The sequence below is a fragment of the Scardinius erythrophthalmus genome (genome assembly GCF_964197995.2).
Source record: "Scardinius erythrophthalmus genome assembly, chromosome: 11".
Taxonomy (NCBI): domain Eukaryota; kingdom Metazoa; phylum Chordata; class Actinopteri; order Cypriniformes; family Leuciscidae; genus Scardinius; species Scardinius erythrophthalmus.
The window spans coordinates 43,837,078-43,856,898 of NC_138231.1; the positions used below are offsets into that span (position 1 = coordinate 43,837,078).

General features: G+C 41.2%; 1 protein-coding gene across 9 annotated transcripts in view; it reads right to left on the reverse strand.

Annotated features, from left to right (window-relative positions):
* epb41l2 (erythrocyte membrane protein band 4.1 like 2) overlaps positions 1-19,821 on the reverse strand; it is a 96,291-nt gene that overhangs the window by 32,918 nt on the left and 43,552 nt on the right. For all 9 annotated transcript variants that reach the window (XM_081377963.1, XM_081377970.1, XM_081377967.1 and 6 more), the window contains exons 5-11: positions 11,102-11,206; positions 9,752-9,794; positions 5,892-5,967; positions 5,601-5,819; positions 4,161-4,248; positions 705-857; positions 522-619 (exon numbers count right to left, since the gene is read on the reverse strand). In XM_081377963.1, coding sequence (XP_081234089.1) covers positions 522-619; positions 705-857; positions 4,161-4,248; positions 5,601-5,819; positions 5,892-5,967; positions 9,752-9,794; positions 11,102-11,206 — 782 coding nt within the window. The remainder of the gene's footprint in view (positions 1-521; positions 620-704; positions 858-4,160; positions 4,249-5,600; positions 5,820-5,891; positions 5,968-9,751; positions 9,795-11,101; positions 11,207-19,821) is intronic.

Sequence of the window (19,821 nt, forward strand, 5' to 3'; positions counted from 1 at the left end):
GCATCTGACGCAGGGCTCGGTGACAGCCGGTGGTGAAAACAGAAGGAAAGGAGGAAGGTTGAGCTGAGATAATCCACATCATGTGTTTCCAGAGTGTGATGGTGTGTGTGTGTGTGTGTCTGAGCCAAACAGAGGAAACAAGACTCTTACACACAAGCACAACTGCGATGTCTTCAGCCGATCGCCCTCCTCTCTCTCCACCCTCGCCTGTCTGATCTGAACCCTCTCATCCATTACGCATTAAAGGACATGCATATAAAAACTTTTCTTCTGGCATATTCAAAGCCCTTTATGGTTTAATACAAGCGAGGAGGAAATTCGACTAAATCTTGGATTATTGAATACACGCGTGAAGGGAGATCACACAAAACTCCTTTTAAACGTGTAGTTATGATACTGCATATTTATAATCTTGATAACTCCAGAAGTCCAGTCCCCTTCTCACACACAGACACACACACCTGAAGCCTCTCAACTCATCGAAACATACTTTAGCATGGGGTGTAAAGGTGTGTGTTCACCTGAAGAAGGTGTGGTGTTCAACACACACTTTCCAAACTCTTTTGGCGGCCCGATGGTTGGGCAGCTTGAAGCCGACGGTGCTCTCGAACTGCTCCGCCTGAAAGACAACATCAGCATTACAGACACCATGATCATTCCCATCAGTCTCAGACACACTGTGTGTGGGTTGTGCGCAGTCGTACCTCTCCTGGCCTGATCTTGATGTAGAAGTTACTGCGTTTGTAGGAGATCTTGAGGATTTTGGGCCAAGCGAAGCGATTTATCCGCAGACGATCCTTATAGATTAGCAAACCGTTTGCACACACTCCCAGCATGATGTCCACTCCCTCAGAGTCCTGAGAGAAGAGGAGACAACCAGTCTTTATCGGCATCAGAAACATTTCATATCCACTTCCAGCACAAGATCTGCTCATATTCAGGAACTTAAGTGTAACAGTAATAACTCAACTACAACTACACTCACAGCCCTGACCTTTGAAAAAGTCTTGATTTTGGCCACACACACACACTGCAGCTAAATATACAATACACCTTTTAGTGCTTAATCCTGTTCTGTACGCAATTCAGTTATTTACGGTTCTGACAAAACACATAAAAAAAATTCTGCGCAGTGTGTACTGAACCGAACTGAACAATTAGTTGAGAGTACAAAGAGAGATATGAGAGATTCTAGTTCCTGTCTCTATGTAGCCCCTCCTCCTGAAAAGCACACTGTGCTCTGATTGGTCGGCTGGAGCAGTGTGTTGTGATTGGTCGAGCGCTTCAAGTGTGTTTGGGAAATGTCCCGCCCCTTACCATAACCACCAGTTTAACACACTACTAACTAACTTAACCAGGCCCCGCCCCTTTATTCTGCGCATTAATTATTATAATGAGGAATATTGTGACGTGTTCGTTCCCGGAAGAAACTCAAGACTACAGTGGAGGCGTTTCAGGAGTTCAGGAACACTGACTCTGAAATAGAGAAGAACTGGAGCTTCTTCATGAGCAACATCACACACTGGAGATGAACATGGGAAAAGCAGAATAGGAGCTCTTTAACAGTTTTAGACATAAACTGAATCTGTATTTAAAAATGCTTTCCCGGTCACATGCAAATAAATAAAAGCTAAAAAGGCCCGAATGGTTATATGTTATTGTGTTGTGCCCTGAAAGGTTGTGCCCTTGTGTTTTAAAGGAATGTTCTGGTTAATCATTAGTATTTCTGTTAATAATGTCTATTAACTTATGAAAATACTTCGGTTTGGTCCCTCAGTTTTACAGTAATACTTTTCAACGGTATAAGTAAAGCAGGTCAGCGCTCCCGAGAGTGTCACAGAAGAACAGGGAAGCTGGTGTTCTTTCGTTAAAGCACATAAACTCAGTTTATCCTTGTGAACGTCATATGAAGGTTACCAGCACATGTTGAACGGCTGGATGTAAGTTTGCACACATAAGGTTAGCAAGTTTACTTTAATTGTAACTGTACATGGAGCTCAACTTGAACCAAGAACATTCCTTTATGACAAAACTTGAAAAAAGGTGGTTTTATAAATGACAATGACATGAGCTCTTGAAGCTCCGCCCCTCTGCGCCGGGAGCAGCAGCTCATTTGCATTTAAAGGGACAGACACAAAAACTGTGCGTTTTTGCTCACCCTCAAAAGGTGACACCTTTAACATGCTATATAAAAATATCTGTAGGGTATTTTGAGCTAAAACTAGCATTATACCACCCCTTTAATGATGCAAAGATTGAAACAATGCACACACACACACACACACATATATACATAATAACTATGGATCATTTCAAACTCAAACTCTTTCATTGTCTTAATGAAATTACAAAGCGCATCCATCACACCTTTCACTCCGCTCTCAGGCACTTATCGGAGCGCTTTTAAATGGATCTTGATTGCCGGGGCTTCTGGGACGTCGAGCACTGGTTATTGATCTGTCCGTGTTAACTGTAGAGCGCTGAGAGAAATCAATAGCGCTGATAAACAGATTGAACTCAGACTATCTGTCGCCACGAGAGGCTTTTAGCGGTCCGGCATCTCTCAGTGATCTCTCACACATCAGCGCACCCGTACGAGCCGGTGAAGAGAGGACACCAGCTGCCGGGCCTCGGGACATTATCATGCCTTTCTGGCCAGTCCAGCTCTCCAGAATATTGGATTTCAGTTCAAGTTTTTATTTGTATTGTTTTCGTGAACTATTTTAACCTTAACTAATACAGCACCATGTGTCAGCCCTTAAAGGTCATGAGATGAAGACAACTGAACGTCACAAGCTTCACCCTCAGTCTTTAGAGAGAAAAAGACACACAGTTTGGACGAGAGACTGCCATCGTTCCCACTGGGAAAAGTGCCGGAGAGCTGGTATTCCTGAGAGGGTTTAAAAATGGCAACAACATATTTTTCCCAGACTTGAGCATGCTCTCTCTTTTGCACACACACACACACACACACACACTATCTGAGTGTTTGTTCAGCTGGAGTCTTCCTCTGTTGCTCTTGTCGGGTCTAGAGGTCACAGATCACAGATCTTACTGATAACCATAACACACTCAAATAAAATGGCTGATCCATGTAAGCAGCCGAATGTGTGATTAATGTGAACGCAGATCATGCTGGAACTGGACTGCTAATGACTGTGAACTCTCATACATTGATTCAGTTCATTCATCCTGGTCCTAAAGGGCCACCGTCCTGCAGAGTTCAGCTCCCAACACAGTTAAACACACCTGAACCAGCTAATCAAGCTCATACGCACTATCACACGCTAATCGTTTCTCATGAGGACGACTGTAAGAACACCTCTGCATGGCATCTCAGTGATAACTCGTGTGTTCAGATGTGATTTACTGACGGTGGAGGAGCGAGTTTTGTAATACAACGAACCTGTGAACGCACTGCTCGTGTGGCATAAATGAAAAATGTCAAATGCTTGTAATAATACAAATAAATAATTTAATTTAATAATAGAATTATAATTATTATTCAACAATTTAATTTAATTTTTAAAAATAGGAAGCTGGACGCGCGTATGGTATATTCAAAATGGTTCTTATATTCTTGCATTTTATCTAAAAAGGATTAAAATATGGAAATCAGCATAACAAGTAAATGCAGCCTCTTATTTACACGAGGTAATAATAAAGCTGACTGGTTCTCGTGCATCAGTGCATAACAGCCGACATATTTCTCTTTTTTCTCTTTCTCTTTTGTGGAGCGGTGATGAAATATTGTTCTTGTAAAAATATCCCAGCATTTCAGCAATAAAAAAAAGGTACATCTTTAAAATACATGCAAATTACAGTTAAGCGCACCAGTTATCGTACGGTGCTCGGCAGGGGTCAAAAAGGATTAAACTGTTAGTTGTAAACTAGGATATGTGGATTCGGACGGCGAATAAATCCCCGCACGACCTTGGTGTCTGTCAAAAACAGTAGGTAATTGGGCCGGGGATTTTCACGCGGATGGTGGGAGAAAAACACTGACTTTCTGGATTCAGACGGCGATAACCCCTGTAAATGCTGGAGATACCTCACGACCCCATGAGAAACAGTTAGCGTCCGCAGAGGGCTTTACTAGGCAGTCGGATCTGAACTCTGCAGGACCGTGAGCGAGCATCATGCATCTGGAGATCTTCTACCTTGGCGTGATGCAGGTCTACGCCGTACATGGACAGCTTCTTCGCGTTCTCCAAAAACTGGGCGTCTGCTTGGGCTGGAGTCATTCCCCTGAAAGAACAGGTGGAGACATCAGACATCAGTCATCAGAGCAGATTTACACCTGATAACCCTGTGATCGTGACACACATCGGGCTTTGAGTCCAATGAGGACTCTTCATGTAGGAACTACATCACTGTTTAATATAAGAACACTAGTCTAGAGAATGGAAGAGACAGACACCCGTTTACTCTCTGCACGAGGACATATATTCCTGATTTGAGTCTAATCATTGGATCTGGTCCATTAGTGATGTCACAATCAATCAGTTTACAGTTATTTTTTCAACATTTATATGAAATACTACACTTTTTGAGATCTTTTTTAAGGCACCGTAACAAACCCATAAAATCTCAAAATAAATGCATCTCAGATTCTTCAATACTCGATACATATGAATTGAAATTAGTTTATTTTGTATGCCATGATATAAGAGGTTGAGTGATATTGGATTTTGCTGATATATATTAATAAGAAAATTTGAAGAAACCGGTTATTGTGCCAATACTAGTAATATCTCTGTTTAAAATGTGTTAAATAATGTTCTTATTCATTCCTTCCTGTGACAGTGAGGAAGTAAATGCCAAACACAGTTTATTGTGTAACTAAAATACCAATAATATCCAGGAAAAAAAATGCAGAGTATATTATTTAATTGTAAAGAAGCCTGAAATACACCGGACTCTTATTTTGAAATCTCCTTGCTTTACTACTGCTGGCTGCTCATTAAAACAGACGAGTACGATCAAGCACACTCTCTTTCAATCATCTACAACATATTACAAATATAAACACCATGAAGAAATTTGGTCACAGTTCATCAGCAGCAGATCATAAGCAATCGCTTGGCATAAACGTGTGGTATTCAGTGATTCAGTGAACAGTGCATTCATTTAATTATATCATTAAGTTTAATAATCACATTAAGCCATGCTCAAATTTAAGAGCTCTTAGAAATTATTAAGATTGTTATACCCCTTTAAGACTTTTATGACCTTAAAGGGGACTTATTATGCTAAATTCACTTTTACATAGTTTTTTAACATAATTATGCATCCCCAGTGTGTGTACACAACCAGCCTATTGTGGTAAAGCTCCATCCACTCTGCCTATTTTCCCCATAAATCAGAAACAGTGTCTCAAAATGAGCGGTTCAGGAATGCCATTGTGCCGTCACATGCAACTGGCCCCGCCCACGATGGGCCCTATTAGCTTAGCTCCTCCCCTGAGCGAGCCGTACACCATCCGCCATGTTTATGTCCTCGCTGGAGCACTGAACGGCAGCATTCAAGAAAGTAACTGATGCAATTTTACAATAAATTCCCCTTAAACTTGCTGGAACTGAACGAGACTGATGCCAGACCTGTGTGACTTGTGTAGCTCCACCACCTTCTCCTCCAGCTCCTTGGTCTGGTTTGGGGCGAACTGGAAGTCGGAGATGTAGTCCAGGCGATGCTCTTCCGGGTCGTGGTCGCCCAGCTCGGCCTGCAGCGAGTACGAGCCCAGCAGCGCGTGCGTGACGAACGAACACGGCAGGCGTCCCGATGCGATGTCCTGCCTCAGCTGAAGGCATAACAGATACCTGGAGAGAGAAGACCACACGTCACACACCTCATCACACCAGATATAAGCAGAACTCTGTGATGTCACCTACCTGGTGATGTCCTCGGTCAGCTGGGACGGGTCGGGAGGGTAAAACTTCACACTGAACGCAAACTGCCACTGAGAGTCTAGCGCACAACACACAGAGAACAAGAGTCGATTAACACAACAGCACTTCCTCCTGTAGAGCGTCTCCGGCTTCAGTCCTTCCTGCTAACTACACTAAACATTACATCACAAGTGTGAGTGTGTGTGTGTGAGTCAGAAAGAGAGAGAGTTTATTTTCCCTTTGCCCTTGGTTTTCACTAAGGGACACAAGCAGATGTGGAGGCATTATGGGATACAGCAGCTAGTGGCGATAATGGGGTCTGTTCAGTCCATTAGCAAACCAACACTTCCCTAGTTCGTCATTAGGAAATGAGCGTTTTAAAGGCTGAGCCACACTAGTGATGAAGATGAGGATCCTGAGACCGCATGAGATCACATCGACTCGACTGACACACACTCAGTTGCTTTCGTCTTCAGGTTTCTAGACGTCTCTGGATGTCAGTGGTCCATCTTTCGGCAGCCATAAAAAACACTGACGTCGACATAACACTACCTGTATTTTACTGTACGCTGTGACCTTGTGTAGTTTTGTTGAGGGCTTTTGAGGATGATGAGTTTGCCACAGAACCTGTTCATGTGGACATCCGAGCATGATCGGGGGGGGGGGGGGGGGGGGAAATCATATGAGAAATGATGCAACACTAGACCGATGAGAGAGGATATGAATTATGTTGCAAAACCGACAGATTGCTCAGCATTAGTGATAAAAAATCTATGCATTCTGGGCACACTGCTCATTTAATGTTATCAATCTGGGTTTTTACACTGACTTCCTTCAATAAGTTTGACTTTACACAGAATCCAACAATTGCCAACAGTCTAGATAACACTATAGTTTTAATGTAAAGGACATTATATGTTACATTTCCTATGAATCAAACAGGTGAAAAGTTTCTGTTATCAGATCTAATGTAAAGGTTCCTATTAATACTGTATTTCCAGGCCATTTCCTAGAATTTATAACTTTTCTCTCAGTTCTCTCATGAATCAGTCTGCAATGATTCCTCTAGAGTCATGGCTGAACTGAACGCCAGCACTAACTCAGATGAACGAGGCGACGCTGGTGCAGAAGCAGGACGGCTTCGCTCCCGGTGATGCTCTCTGTGCCACTGGAAGGAAATGAGGCTCATATAACCCATGAGCGCATTCACAGAGCAGACATAAAATAATAAATGCAAGAATGAGTGGAATGAACTCTCGGCATGTACGCTGGCTCACTGATCATTCTGCTGCGGCTGACTCGGGGTCAGAGGTCAGAACGCAGCTAAACAAAGTCAACCTCATTCTTTCTGAGTGTCTTTGGAAACGAGGACACAGCTGCCATATTTACAGACGTGTCCTTCAGAAGGAGAGCCTCTCTCTCTCTCTCTCTCTCTCTCTCTCTCTCTCTCTCTGTCCTGTTTTTCTATTTCCAGCTCTCCTCCAGACGCTCTACAGACTGAGTCATAAAAGCAGATAAGACATCTGATTCACCTGTGTGTGTGTGTGTGTGTGTGTGTGTGTGTGTGTGTGTGTGTGAGATATACAGGACCTGACTGGATGTCAAACAATGGCTCAGTTTTTAGTGTAAGAGGAAGTGTTCTGCACACACTCACCTTCAGTCCAGTGCTGTAAAAGCAGATTTTAACCCTATAAAGCCACAGTATTAAAGCTACAGTATATAAATGATGAAGACTTTGCTGTGTCACCTGATCTCCTGCAGTTCTCCTGTCTCTGATTGATAGTTTAGAGTGTTTTATCCAGTAAAAGTCTTTCAGTGTAACTGTACAAGCGTCCTCCTTCAGCTCGAGCTTCACGAGTCTTTCTGTGTCAAATCTGACCTGATTTATCAAGGAAACGCAAGAATAACTTTGATATTGTTATTATATTTCACCTGGACTGAAGCGACTGAGGTTTACTCGATCATCCATCATCATTTATTAGAAAAATATGATCATCGGGCTTTTGAGGAAGGTTTATTTGTTCATCAGTCAATCATCATTGTATTGCACTCCATTATATGATTTAAAGGGGTTATGATCTGCATTTATTTAATTATTTTATAATGTTTCCTGAAGTGCATTTATAATGTTAGTGTGGTTTGTACATCAAATTTAGAAATAAAAGGCATTTTTCCTACTCGGATTTTAGCCTCTGATTTGAACGCTCTGTTTGAAGGGGCGTGTCTGCTGTAAGACTTCAGCGTAAACGCCCACTGCTGTGATTGGCTGACACCTTTGCATATGAACATGTTGGAATTCACTATTACAGCTCGCAAGGTTTACTAATGGTGAAAAGTGTTGATTATGGCATTATATTTAGACCTCATCCTGTGGCATGAAAGGTTGCAATGATGAGCTTGTAGCCGATGACAGACATGACTGTTTAGCGCATGAATGCAGTGATCTCATCATTGAAACTCGATTTCTGCACCCTCACGAATGCGGTCATCAACTAACAGCGTAAATAAGAGATTCATTGTGCAGTGTAGACCGCGTCATTGACTATAACAGGAGTTTTGGGGAGAGCACAGAACTCAGTCACTGATGAACTCACACTGTTTGATTAACAGTGATTATCTTTGATCGCTTTCTGTATACAATTTAATCACTATTTAAATAACATTATTTTCATGCTATTAAAAGAAACAATGTGAAGTTGATCGTTTACTCACTGACTTGATTTACTGACATATAAACAGCAATAAATGATTTTGAGACTCAGAATGTATGAAACACTACATATCAGAAATCACTGGTCACAGATCAGGCATTAGAATTAACATGGTTACTTGTGGCGTTACTGTCGCCGGTTTGCAAAGCCTGCGCCGAAATTGCAACTGATTTACCAAAGAATCCACAGTTAAATGCACAGAATAAACAAATAATGCTCTACTGAGACATTCACATAGTTGAAAAAATTCCTAGCATAAGGATCCTTTAGGAGTGGCAGGGCTAAAGACGCGATAATGTAGAAGTAAGTGTTCATCTGATTCTGCAGAGTCATAATGTGACGACTCCAAAACTAACCCTTTCAATGAAAGCCGTTTTTGGAAAAAACGAGGACATTTTGAGTTCTGAAACTTACAAGATGTTTTCATGCAATGACCTCTTACATGCCAAAAGATCAAGGACAATTCATGACCCCTTTAAAACTACAGAGCTTTGATCATAAAACTAATAATTTAAATATAATCTAAGACATATCATTGGTATTTATATGCATTTTATGCAAGTATTTGCTACACTGTTAAAAAGTTTTCATGTACTCTTTATATTGTCCATATTTAAATGCAAAATTTACTCTTTTTGTCAATATAAACATTAGCATCTGCAGGAAGTTGCTTATTTTTGTAATAAAACGTAGGTGTTTTTCCTCCATATTCTAACTTTATCAGACTATATGAAGCCACAAAAGCCTGATATATCAAAAATTATACTTAAACTCATATGCAAACTTAAAGTAAATTTTTTTTTGGGGACAATTATTAGATATGTCAGGCTCTACAGGGTTAAAGGCTTTAAGGCAGCACAGCTCAACCGAAGTGTGGTCGATCCCTTTAAGGACAGACCTCTGCATGTGCAGCACGTCTTTCTGAACACAGAACAGCTGACAGCACGCATCAGTATTGTCATGGTTTTGCCTGTGTTTCTGAATGTTGTGTGAATGAGGAATCCTCTCTCACTCCACCCTGTGTGCGTCATTCCAGCGCTCTGATAATTACAGCTGTGTGAGAGGACGACGGAGCCAGAGACTGAATCCCACAAACCCCCTTCATCTGCCTGACTGATCACATGTGGAGAAAGAGAAAGAGATGGCACGTACTGCGGATCTGCCGCTTGATTTCCTTGGTAGGGTCCAGCCAGCACTGCAACAGAACAACTCAGAGTCAGTAAAGCAGCAGCACTACAATATCAAGGTTTGAACAAAATACACATTTCTGTGACTGTGACTCTGCAGAAACGGAGAGTGTTTGTCTTTAAGAGAGTCCAGAATTCTGACATAAGGGTCCCTAGAGAAAGCTGAGTGAAAGGTCACCATTGCACCTGATCTTGACAGTGGACTCTTCTGTCTACTTTGTGACGCATCTCAAAAAAATGTCGTTCTTTTTTATCAACCCAGACCACTGTGAATATCAGAATTATATCATTTAATACTAGTATATTTCTCTTATTACATTTATGCATTTGCCAGACGCTTTTGTCCAAAGTGACTTACATTACATTTCAAGGTACACATTTACATTCTTATCAGTTCTTGCTTTCCCTGGGAATCGAACCCATGACCTTGGCGTTGCAAGTGCCAACGCTCTACTGTTTGAGCTACAGGAAAGAACAATTCTATTAATTGTATGCATTGTATGCATAGATACAGCTGAACAAGCGTCCTATCATTTCAGTCACGCAGAAAACAGGCGGAAATCACGAAAAACAGTCATAAAATGGAAACTGAATCAAGCGTGTAACACTGAATATCATCAACATTAAAGTGTCTCACAAACATGCGTCTAAAACATAAGGTCTCTATTACTGGCTCAATCGGCTGGACTGAGAGACTGATGTTAGATCTAGAAAACAACATGCCTGACCAATCCCATGATGCACCTCTCAAGAACACATGTATATACACTAATGCTTTTAGCATCAACGTCATGCTTCATCACCAAAGGCAGTTAAAGGACTGATCACAGCTAATCAATATCAGTGCTTGTTCAGTATCAGTGCTTTGGATTCGTGCTGAATGAGCCAATTCATTTAAAAGTGGAAAAACACGGTAGGACAGATACCTTTTTATTTTTCTATTTAACACAGTTTGTGCTTGTTAGACTTGGTCAGGAAAGGAGTGTTTCACACACACCGTTCATTTATTTTCGCTTTCTCTGGCAGCACAACATCAAATATCGCCTAGATGTCTTGCTCCTGCAGAAGGTGAAACGTGTCAGCTGCTTTTGCTAATGTTTTATTAAATATTTAACCACCGGCAGTAGCTGGTCCGTTACAGCGCGGTGGTAAAAGCGGCCACTGTCACGGCCCTGCGCCAATGTGACCTCACAGGATAGACCGTCTCTGCTTCTCAGAGAGCATCACAGGAACACAGAGCTCGAGTCACATGGACTGCTGTCCCCGTACTGTTAGGGTGTGTTTAGTTTTGTCCGTGTCTTGTGTGTGAACTCACCCTCTGCTCAGCGTTGTCTTTAAAGCTCAGGCCGAAGTAATCCTTCTCTATCAGATTCAGGTGCTCGCAGACTTCAAAAAACAGGTACTGGCCTTTCGCCCGTTTCTGGAGACACACAGAGGAAGAAAGATGAGTGGAATATTTGGACATTATTAATAGACGATGTTGTGGTGCTCATCCAAATCACTTCATTAGTTGTAGAACCATTAATCATGAAACAGCGGTTCATCATTCTGTCAATAAATCACTCGCCTTCACACACCTGGATGATTTTCTTCTGTTGATATTTTGAGAAATGTCTCAAGTTTTAGTGCATGAACAATTTCATCGAAAACAAAAGGCAATCAGGTTTGGAACAACGTGATGGTGAGTAAATGAGGGAGAAGAGCTATTTTTGTGTGGCACTTGAAGTATTCCCGTAAATGCCAGCGCTGGCGCTGTGATGAGTCTGAATGGAGACTGTGTGGAGTCTGAAGCGCCGGCTCATAATGGGCCCGTTTGAGCCGTTCCTCACATTCTGTTGATTCATCTTGATAGCGTGAGTGTTGGTGTGACTCCTGAGGAATGAGGCCCTCAACGGTCCCTCTCTCCTCTCCAGACACCAGGAGCTTCCAGCATTAGTCATTGAGGAAGATCTGCATTCTTCAATCTGCTCGGCTTCAGCCCACCCATACGCCAAACTGCTCACGCACTTTCTAATCCATCAATCAAGGTTTCTTGCACCAAAAAACAGTTAAAATGAGCTATCCATCCACATTTATCCTACAACCCCCATGAAGCGCTGCGCAAATTATGGGAGTCACATAAATATTAAGGCGAGACACTACAGGTGAATAGGGTAACATTTTTAACTAGCAGATATCACCATGAAACTTTCCCAGTACATTAAGATGAGAAAAAAATGTATTACAAGTTTTCTGTATTTTAATGTTTAAATATGCAAATTAGGCAATATCTAATTAAATATGCGCTAATTTGCATATCTTTTAAAAAACTAAATCTGAGTATTGGATAAAGCCAGGTTAAAATTTATTTTTTCATTGTATTTACATATTAGATGATTACAGAGGGATTTATGGATATCTACTTTTGTTATCCTGTCAATCAGAATATACTGTCAATAGCCTTAATAAAAGATTTTCGACATGTTTTTTGGAATAAAATGTTATATAAATCAGGCTAGGAATAATATATTTACAAATCCCTTTGGAAATGTCTTCATAATATAACTAGGTACAAGACTGGAAGGTTTGGTGTATATAGGCGCTACTGAAGTGGAGATTTCAGACTTGGAGAATGAGAGAAAAGTCATTTTGAGAAAACGGGCTTTAAAGATTTATCATCAGCCAATGAGATTGCGCATTCAGCCCTTTTACTTTCATGATTGGTTGCTGATAAAAAGGAAATGACCATATTTGGATCCGACAGCATTATACAGGAGAGAGAGAGCTTTCCAGCGGTGTGTGTGATGACAGGAAGCAGACAGCGATCGTGGAGCGGCGGGAGGATTTATAACGCCAACTTTTGTTGAATTTACGCGAAATCTACAGACGCAAACAGATGTTACTACACGAGTTAAATAAAGACCTAAATGTGTATTTCGGACTTTTTTTCACCACAAAAATGTTATTGACATGTTATTGATGACAAATATCCAAAAATCTCAAAATTGACCAGTAAAAAAAAAAACGATGTTTTTGCCTGCCGTGTCTCGCCTTAAGCATGAAATAATTCCGTAGCATTACAGATATGTAAAATATTACTGTAGATATACAAGTCAGTATTATGTAACGTGTTTGTATGCTGCATGAATTAAATGTTCAGTCATTATCTCTAGAACATGGTTGTCATTTTGACATACAAACTGTATTTTCCTACTTTAAGACTGGTTAACACAAGGATGATAACGATAAAGCTTATTCTAAATATGAAAAACAGCAGTGTTAGTTACGGCTAAGAGGAACAATATCATTTGAATCACTTTCAGAACTACTTTTTCCAGCTGATGAATGATAAAAAACATCAGCAAATCAGAATCCATCCTGCTTTAAAGAGCTCGAGCATTTAAGAGGCAGACGACAAAACTGCAGCTCGCTTTTAATAAACAGAACAATATTGTGTTAATATATAATATAGTTAATATATTAACTATATTATAATATAGTTCCTGCTCTTGGTGTGAGCAGAACATTTTGAATGCAGTGTGTGAAAACCAGGATGGGAATGAGAATTCTGGGAGAAAATTAGAAATTCTTACTGCAAGTGAATTATGTGTGTAATGCGTTCATTAATCAGGATGGCAGACCACAAGAGAGCAGTGTATGTTGTCTTAGACATATTTTTAGAGCAGAAAAGAAAAAGAAAATATTACGGAGGAACAAAAGACAGCTAGCGTACTTATTTTCCCCACAGATAAAATGGAGCATGACGGAAAATGTACATAAAAATAAGGTTGATTTATAATACAACCTATAATTTGAAATGATTAGTTTCTGTACTTTTGAAAACAGTTTGGGGAGTTTCCCAAACCAGAGGCTCCGGCCATAATTTGAATGGATCGCAGTGAATCATTCGAAATAATGTGAATATGACCCTGTCAATTAAACTGACAGCTTGTGCTACTGTACCTTTAAGACTTGGACTGTATTTTTAAAAGATGATATGACTGTTGAGATTGTTGTAATATCATAAACATGATAAATGTCCTTGTGTTTCAGTTCGGTCTCAGTAAATGGTCTGGATGGATTAGAGAGGAGTGAATGGTTCCAGTACTTAAAGTCTATTACAAAAGAGCAGGGAATTTTTGTCCCATTTCTACAGTATAAGTCAAAGTGACGGTCATATCAACTAGACACAAACAAAAACCAAGAGTGCTTGTTTAAGGTTTTAATGTGTCTTGTTATGACATGACAAAACCTCATAAGCTGCTGTTATGGATGCAATTACACACCAACTAATCCGTTCCGAGCGTTCAGTCGCACCAGATTTACTGATGAGTGATCAGATGTTACGCTCCGTAAACTTAACACTGAAACACACACACACACATAGAGATGCTGCTAATGGATTTCAGTTTCCAGTGGATCAATACTGGACAACAGCAGGCCTGCATTAGTGAAAAGTGCATTAGGGGAAGGACGAGTGCAAACAAACACCGACGCTCATCTCACTGCACAGCTGTCTGATGATCATGTGTTAATGGCTGAAGAAAGCCACAGGTGGAGACATGTTCTCAACAAACCAGAGGGATTTACAGCTACTGGTGAATCTATGAGCCACAAGCATCAACTCATGAGTGTCAGCTGATCACAGATCTACAACGAGAGTCGAGGAAGTGATGATTTCACCACTGCTTTACAGAGAGACAACTACGAGGGTAAAGATAAAGAGCAGGAGATGCTCTTTGTTAAACAAGAGATGATACAAGCACAACACACTCCTGAGGAGAATTCAAAACTCAACTTTCACGCAGTCCGACACACACCTTTCATGGCATGTTGGGCATGAAGAGTCGAATACACACAGAACGATGTCAAATTCCCTTCTCAAGTTCTCACAAACCCAGTCGGTTACGTCTCAAGTGAACATAAACAGTTGGATGGATCTTTGATTTATTGTATTTGTGACGGATTAACTCAAAGTAAATCTCAGCTGTTCTTGTCTGACATCTTGGAGCCTTGAGCTTATGAAGCATCAACAGGATCTCATTCAGCGCGTTTACACGGAGAACAATATTCCCATATCAAGCCGATTAAGACAATACTCTGATTAAGAAACTACCATGTAAACAGGGATTTCTGATTGCCTTTATCCGCCTAAAGATCAAATTAAGAAACGTGGAGTATTCCTATTTTAGACATTGAAGTTCATTATACACACCTTCTAATATATATATCTTATATTATATACATATCTTATATTGAAGTTCATTATACACACCTCAATCACACAATTAAGGTCGTGTGGGCCGATCTATGTTCTATAACATGTAAAACAGGAACACGAAAGGAATATTTTTAAAGCAACTCATGTAAACCCTTCATCAGAATATTGTCGTCTTCAGAAAAAGGTCAATAATTAGATCACTGCTGTCCATCTAAACATAGTTATTGTTGAATGGTATCGCTCAGGTCAGGGCTACGAAAACACATCCAAGGCATTAGATACACTTGAGCAGAGCGATCAACAAGTGGAGAACAGTATGGCACAACAGTGACATCAAGAATAAACTGGGAAGGGAGGCTGTCAAGAGGCCGACAGCAACATCACAAGAGCTGACAACTATCTCTTACTGGGCTATGAGACGCAAACCTTCTCTGACTAAAAACATCCAAGCCAGATCTCCAGAACCTTCTGCCGTCAGCTAGAAAGATGAATGAAGAGGACTTTCACCTTTCAGCATGACACTGATCCAAAGCACACATCATAAACAACAAAAGAATGGCTTCAGCAAAGAGAGATGAATGTTTTGACCTGAATCCTATAGAAAATCTGTGAGAGAGCTGTGCACATTAGAAACCCTCACAATTTAACTACTGCTAAGCATATAAGACATTCTTATGTTTGTTTTATAAAAGATCTCACAGCATTAAGACACGCGAAGCATGCGCTGAGAGTGGACGTTTTTACAATACTACTAAAACACAATAAAATTTTATTTGTATAGCACGTTCAAAAACAACTGGTGTGGACCAAAGCGCTTTACAAAAGCCAAGGAAACAAACAATAAGATAGAAAACATAAAACAGTAAAGCAAATTAAAGGACAATAAAAATGGAAAACCTATGAACTAAGGTTAAAAAAAAAATTATAATCAAGATATTGAAAAAAAAAAAAAAAGCAGATCTGATTCCACAACTGCGATGACCGCAAAAGCACGATCACTCCTACTTTTAAGTCTAGTTCTAGGAACAGATGTCAGATCAGATCCCCCGATCTGAGTGATCTCGACTGAGGGCGGATGCAGCCGTTCAGATAGGCACTGTGGAGCTGGTTCTGCAAAGACTTACAAACCTTTAAAATCAATTCTGTATTTAACCGGTAGCCAATGAAGCGAGATCAAAACCAGCGTAACGTGTTCATTTTTACGCTTCCCTTTGAGAAGCCGTGCTGCAGCATTTTGAACTAATTGCAAGCGTGTGATGCATATCTGCGGCCACCAATATATAAAGAGTTACTATAATCTAATCGGGAAGTTGCAAAAGCATGCATAGCAGTCTCAAAGTTCTTAGCAGACAAAAAGGGCTTAACCCTGGCTAAAAGAGGAAGAAGATAAAAACAGGACTTAACCACAGCACGTATCGGTTTATCATATTTAAGGTTGTCATCAGACAAGACCCCCAGATTCAGAGCTGTATGGTAAGAGCGTTATCATTTGAACCAAACAAGATCATTTCAGTCTTGCTCTCATTAAGAGTTTTAGTTCATCCAAACAGTCCAATGTTGGCTTTAAAGCAAGCTTATGACGCTTTAAAGGCAAGTAAATGTGTGTGTCATCAGCATACAGATGAAAAGATAGGCCACATCTAGACCAAATAGAACCCAAAGGGAGCATATAAAGATGAAACAGGACCGGACCAAGAACAGAGCCCTGAGGAACGCCAGAGCCCAAATGCATTTCAGATGAAGACTGTTGCCCGATGCAGACTGAGTAACTCCTATTAGTTAAATATGAACAGAACCATTGCAGCGCCGTACCCCGAAAGCCTTATACGTGACATGAGAATGTTGTGATCGACCAGGTCAAATGCAGAGCTAAGATCTACAGACCAAAGCCACAGATTGCCCGGTATCGGAGGAGAGCATTATATCATTCATGACTCTCAAGAGAGCTGATTCTGTGCTATGACAATTTTTAAAACCGAACTGAAATTTCTCATGAATACTGTTATCATTAAAAAAAGACAGGAGGCAAGACAAGATATATTGAAAAAAAAGATACATTTTCAAAGAAGACTTAAAAATTGACAAAGATTGGGCGGATCTGATTCGATTATGGAGTTGACAACCACTTTTTCTAGAATTTACGAAAGAAAAAAGGTGACTTTGAGATTGGGCGGAAGTTACTCAAAAGTGTAGAATCCAAATTTGTTTGTTTAAGACGAGGCAAAACCGAAGCATTCGGGAACGATCCAGGTGTGAAGACATTTGTGGATGATGGACAACAAATTAGGACCGATAGCTTGAAATGCTTGCTTAAGAAGAGTAGTGGGAATCACATCCTGATTGCAAGTTGCGACAATCTCATTTAGGGAGATAGGCTCAAAGACAGACCATATAGAAGAGCAGACGGGGACATCACGTGGCGTATAGGCTGACGCAGGCATTTGAGATTTAATCAGTGAGATCTTCTCATTAAAATCTATCTGGAACTGATTAGTAGTGGGATTAAGATCAGAATCTATTGAAAATAGGCCAATTGGGCCTATAGATGTTAGACAGAATCAACTCTGAGAAGTATTAACGTTTGGCAACATCAGCAGCTCGAGGGTGGCCATGTTGCTTCCTCCAGCTGTGTCGTCCGGTTTAGCGGAGGTTAAGGAGATTCACTCCACGGAGTCGAAAGCGGGAGGAGACGCCGCGTGTAGGCACAGACGAAGAGGAACAACAGGTCGAAGCCACCAATGCGAGGGAAGAGACCATACAAAGGCACTGGCAGAGCGGCGCTCGTAGGCCAGCACAGGTCCAATACACACAGGCGGACTTCAGCCGAACAGCGCTTCCACCCGCTTGCCTCCGACGCCGCCGCCTCCACAGGTGTGGGTGAGCAGGTAGGGGAAATCGGCAAGACACATCAACGTCACTCTGGGTTGAGTCGATAGCAATGCGGATATTTAATAATGTTACGCGATCGTAAACAAGCGACATGTCACAGTCCGAAATTAGTAGGGACAAACATAATCACAAGATCTAAAACGAGACTGAGAGCAACAGACGGCATGCCACATTCACACATCGCCATCTTTACTATTTAAAAGGCCTTTTGCTTGCTAAACTATCAATCAGAGGACATTGTGTGCGACAGAGAGACTAGGTCTGTATGAAAGAAACTAATGGATCAGAGAGTAAATGAACGACAGTGAAAGCCTAAAAGAACATGATGAAAGAAAGAGAGAGACATGAATGAGAACAAAAGAAGGAGCTCCAACTGCAGCCTGAACAATAAGATGCATAATGGAGTTGTAAAGTCACAGAGAATCACTGATGGGATGTTTGAAGAGGGTTTATTCAGGATCAGCGACGTACAGGAGGAATCACAGAGCGTCATTGTGAAGGAGCGTCCGGAAGCATTAGCGTCAAGCACACACACACTCTGCTGTGGCCTCGTGTGTCCCTCGACTGGAGACCGACCCTGATCAGGAGAGTCTCATGATGAACAGGACATTCGAGAGAACTCAAACACATCCGGATTCTGCTTCCAGGAAAACACACGGCTGGATCTTACGGCATTAAAAACACAGCGCTTCTGTTATATAGGTCACTGCGCTGTGATTGGCTGAAGGTGCATGCGCTGTGATTGGCTGAGTGGATCGTCCATACGCTCTCGTCTCGGCTAGAGAGCAGGATTAATCCTGGCATCAGGCCAGAAACACAAAGAAGAAGAGCAGTAAGGATGGACAGAAACATCCATGAGGGGTCGTCCAGCAGTCATGAGCCCCTCTTTGTCCCGATAAAGCGTCCCGCCTGGAATGCTTTGTTTGGAGCTTCGGCTTATGCGTCCGGGCGACCCGGAGACAGTCGCGCTCATCTCTGAGCAAACATGCCACCGTCTCGTGCATGAACACACCAGGACAATAGCGCTTAGTGATGCCTCAGCACTTTCCGGTGACGGGACAAAGCCGAGCCTGTTGAAAGCTCACAGAGCGGCCAGTAATGAGACCGCAGAACATCATATCCCAACACTCACCTGCACTGCTCCCATTCCAGCATCCGCCGGGAACGCCTCCCGCTCACTCCTTTAGACTCACTTAAACCACCACGAGAACACCTGCAGAGCACCGTGTCTTTAACAGTTTATTTACGTGCTATTTCATATCAATTTCAATTTATTTATTCAAATACTGTGTAATCGATATTGATTATATTGCAGCAATTCTGTGAGCACTCTCTGTGAAGAGTGTAAAACGTTTCTATTTAAATGTGCAACGTGTGTGTGTGTGTGTGGGGGGGGGGGGCCTGTGTGTTTTTTCAAGCATTGATCACTGTAACCAATCACAGACATGTCCAGTTGAGTGTGTGAAAGCAATGACAGATCAGAGGCATTTAAGTTAGCCCGAATTCACTCAATACCACACAAAACAAAGCTTTTGTTCTCCATGCTTGGGATTATAACCAACAAACTGTAAACACAACATAATAAAGAGCTTGTTTGTGCAGCTTCATTGATTATAACGGGAGATATAATCTTGTGCTGAAATGAAGTGATTGTAAAGAGAGAGTATTAAAATACATGAATGAATCATAAACAGTCATAATTGAGTGATAACCAGGGATTGACATTAACCTTTTCGTTCACCAGTCACTGTGGCTAGCGGTTTTACAGAGTTACTAGCCACTCAGCATCTTCACTGGCCACAATTCTGACATCAATACCATGGGTGAAAATGGCCATATAGATATTTTCAATAGTATCTCATAATTTGGCAGCGAGTTTTATATAGCCAATATATTGTCTTTATGTGTGTCTTTAACACACAAATGTGTACATTTCCAAAATCAAT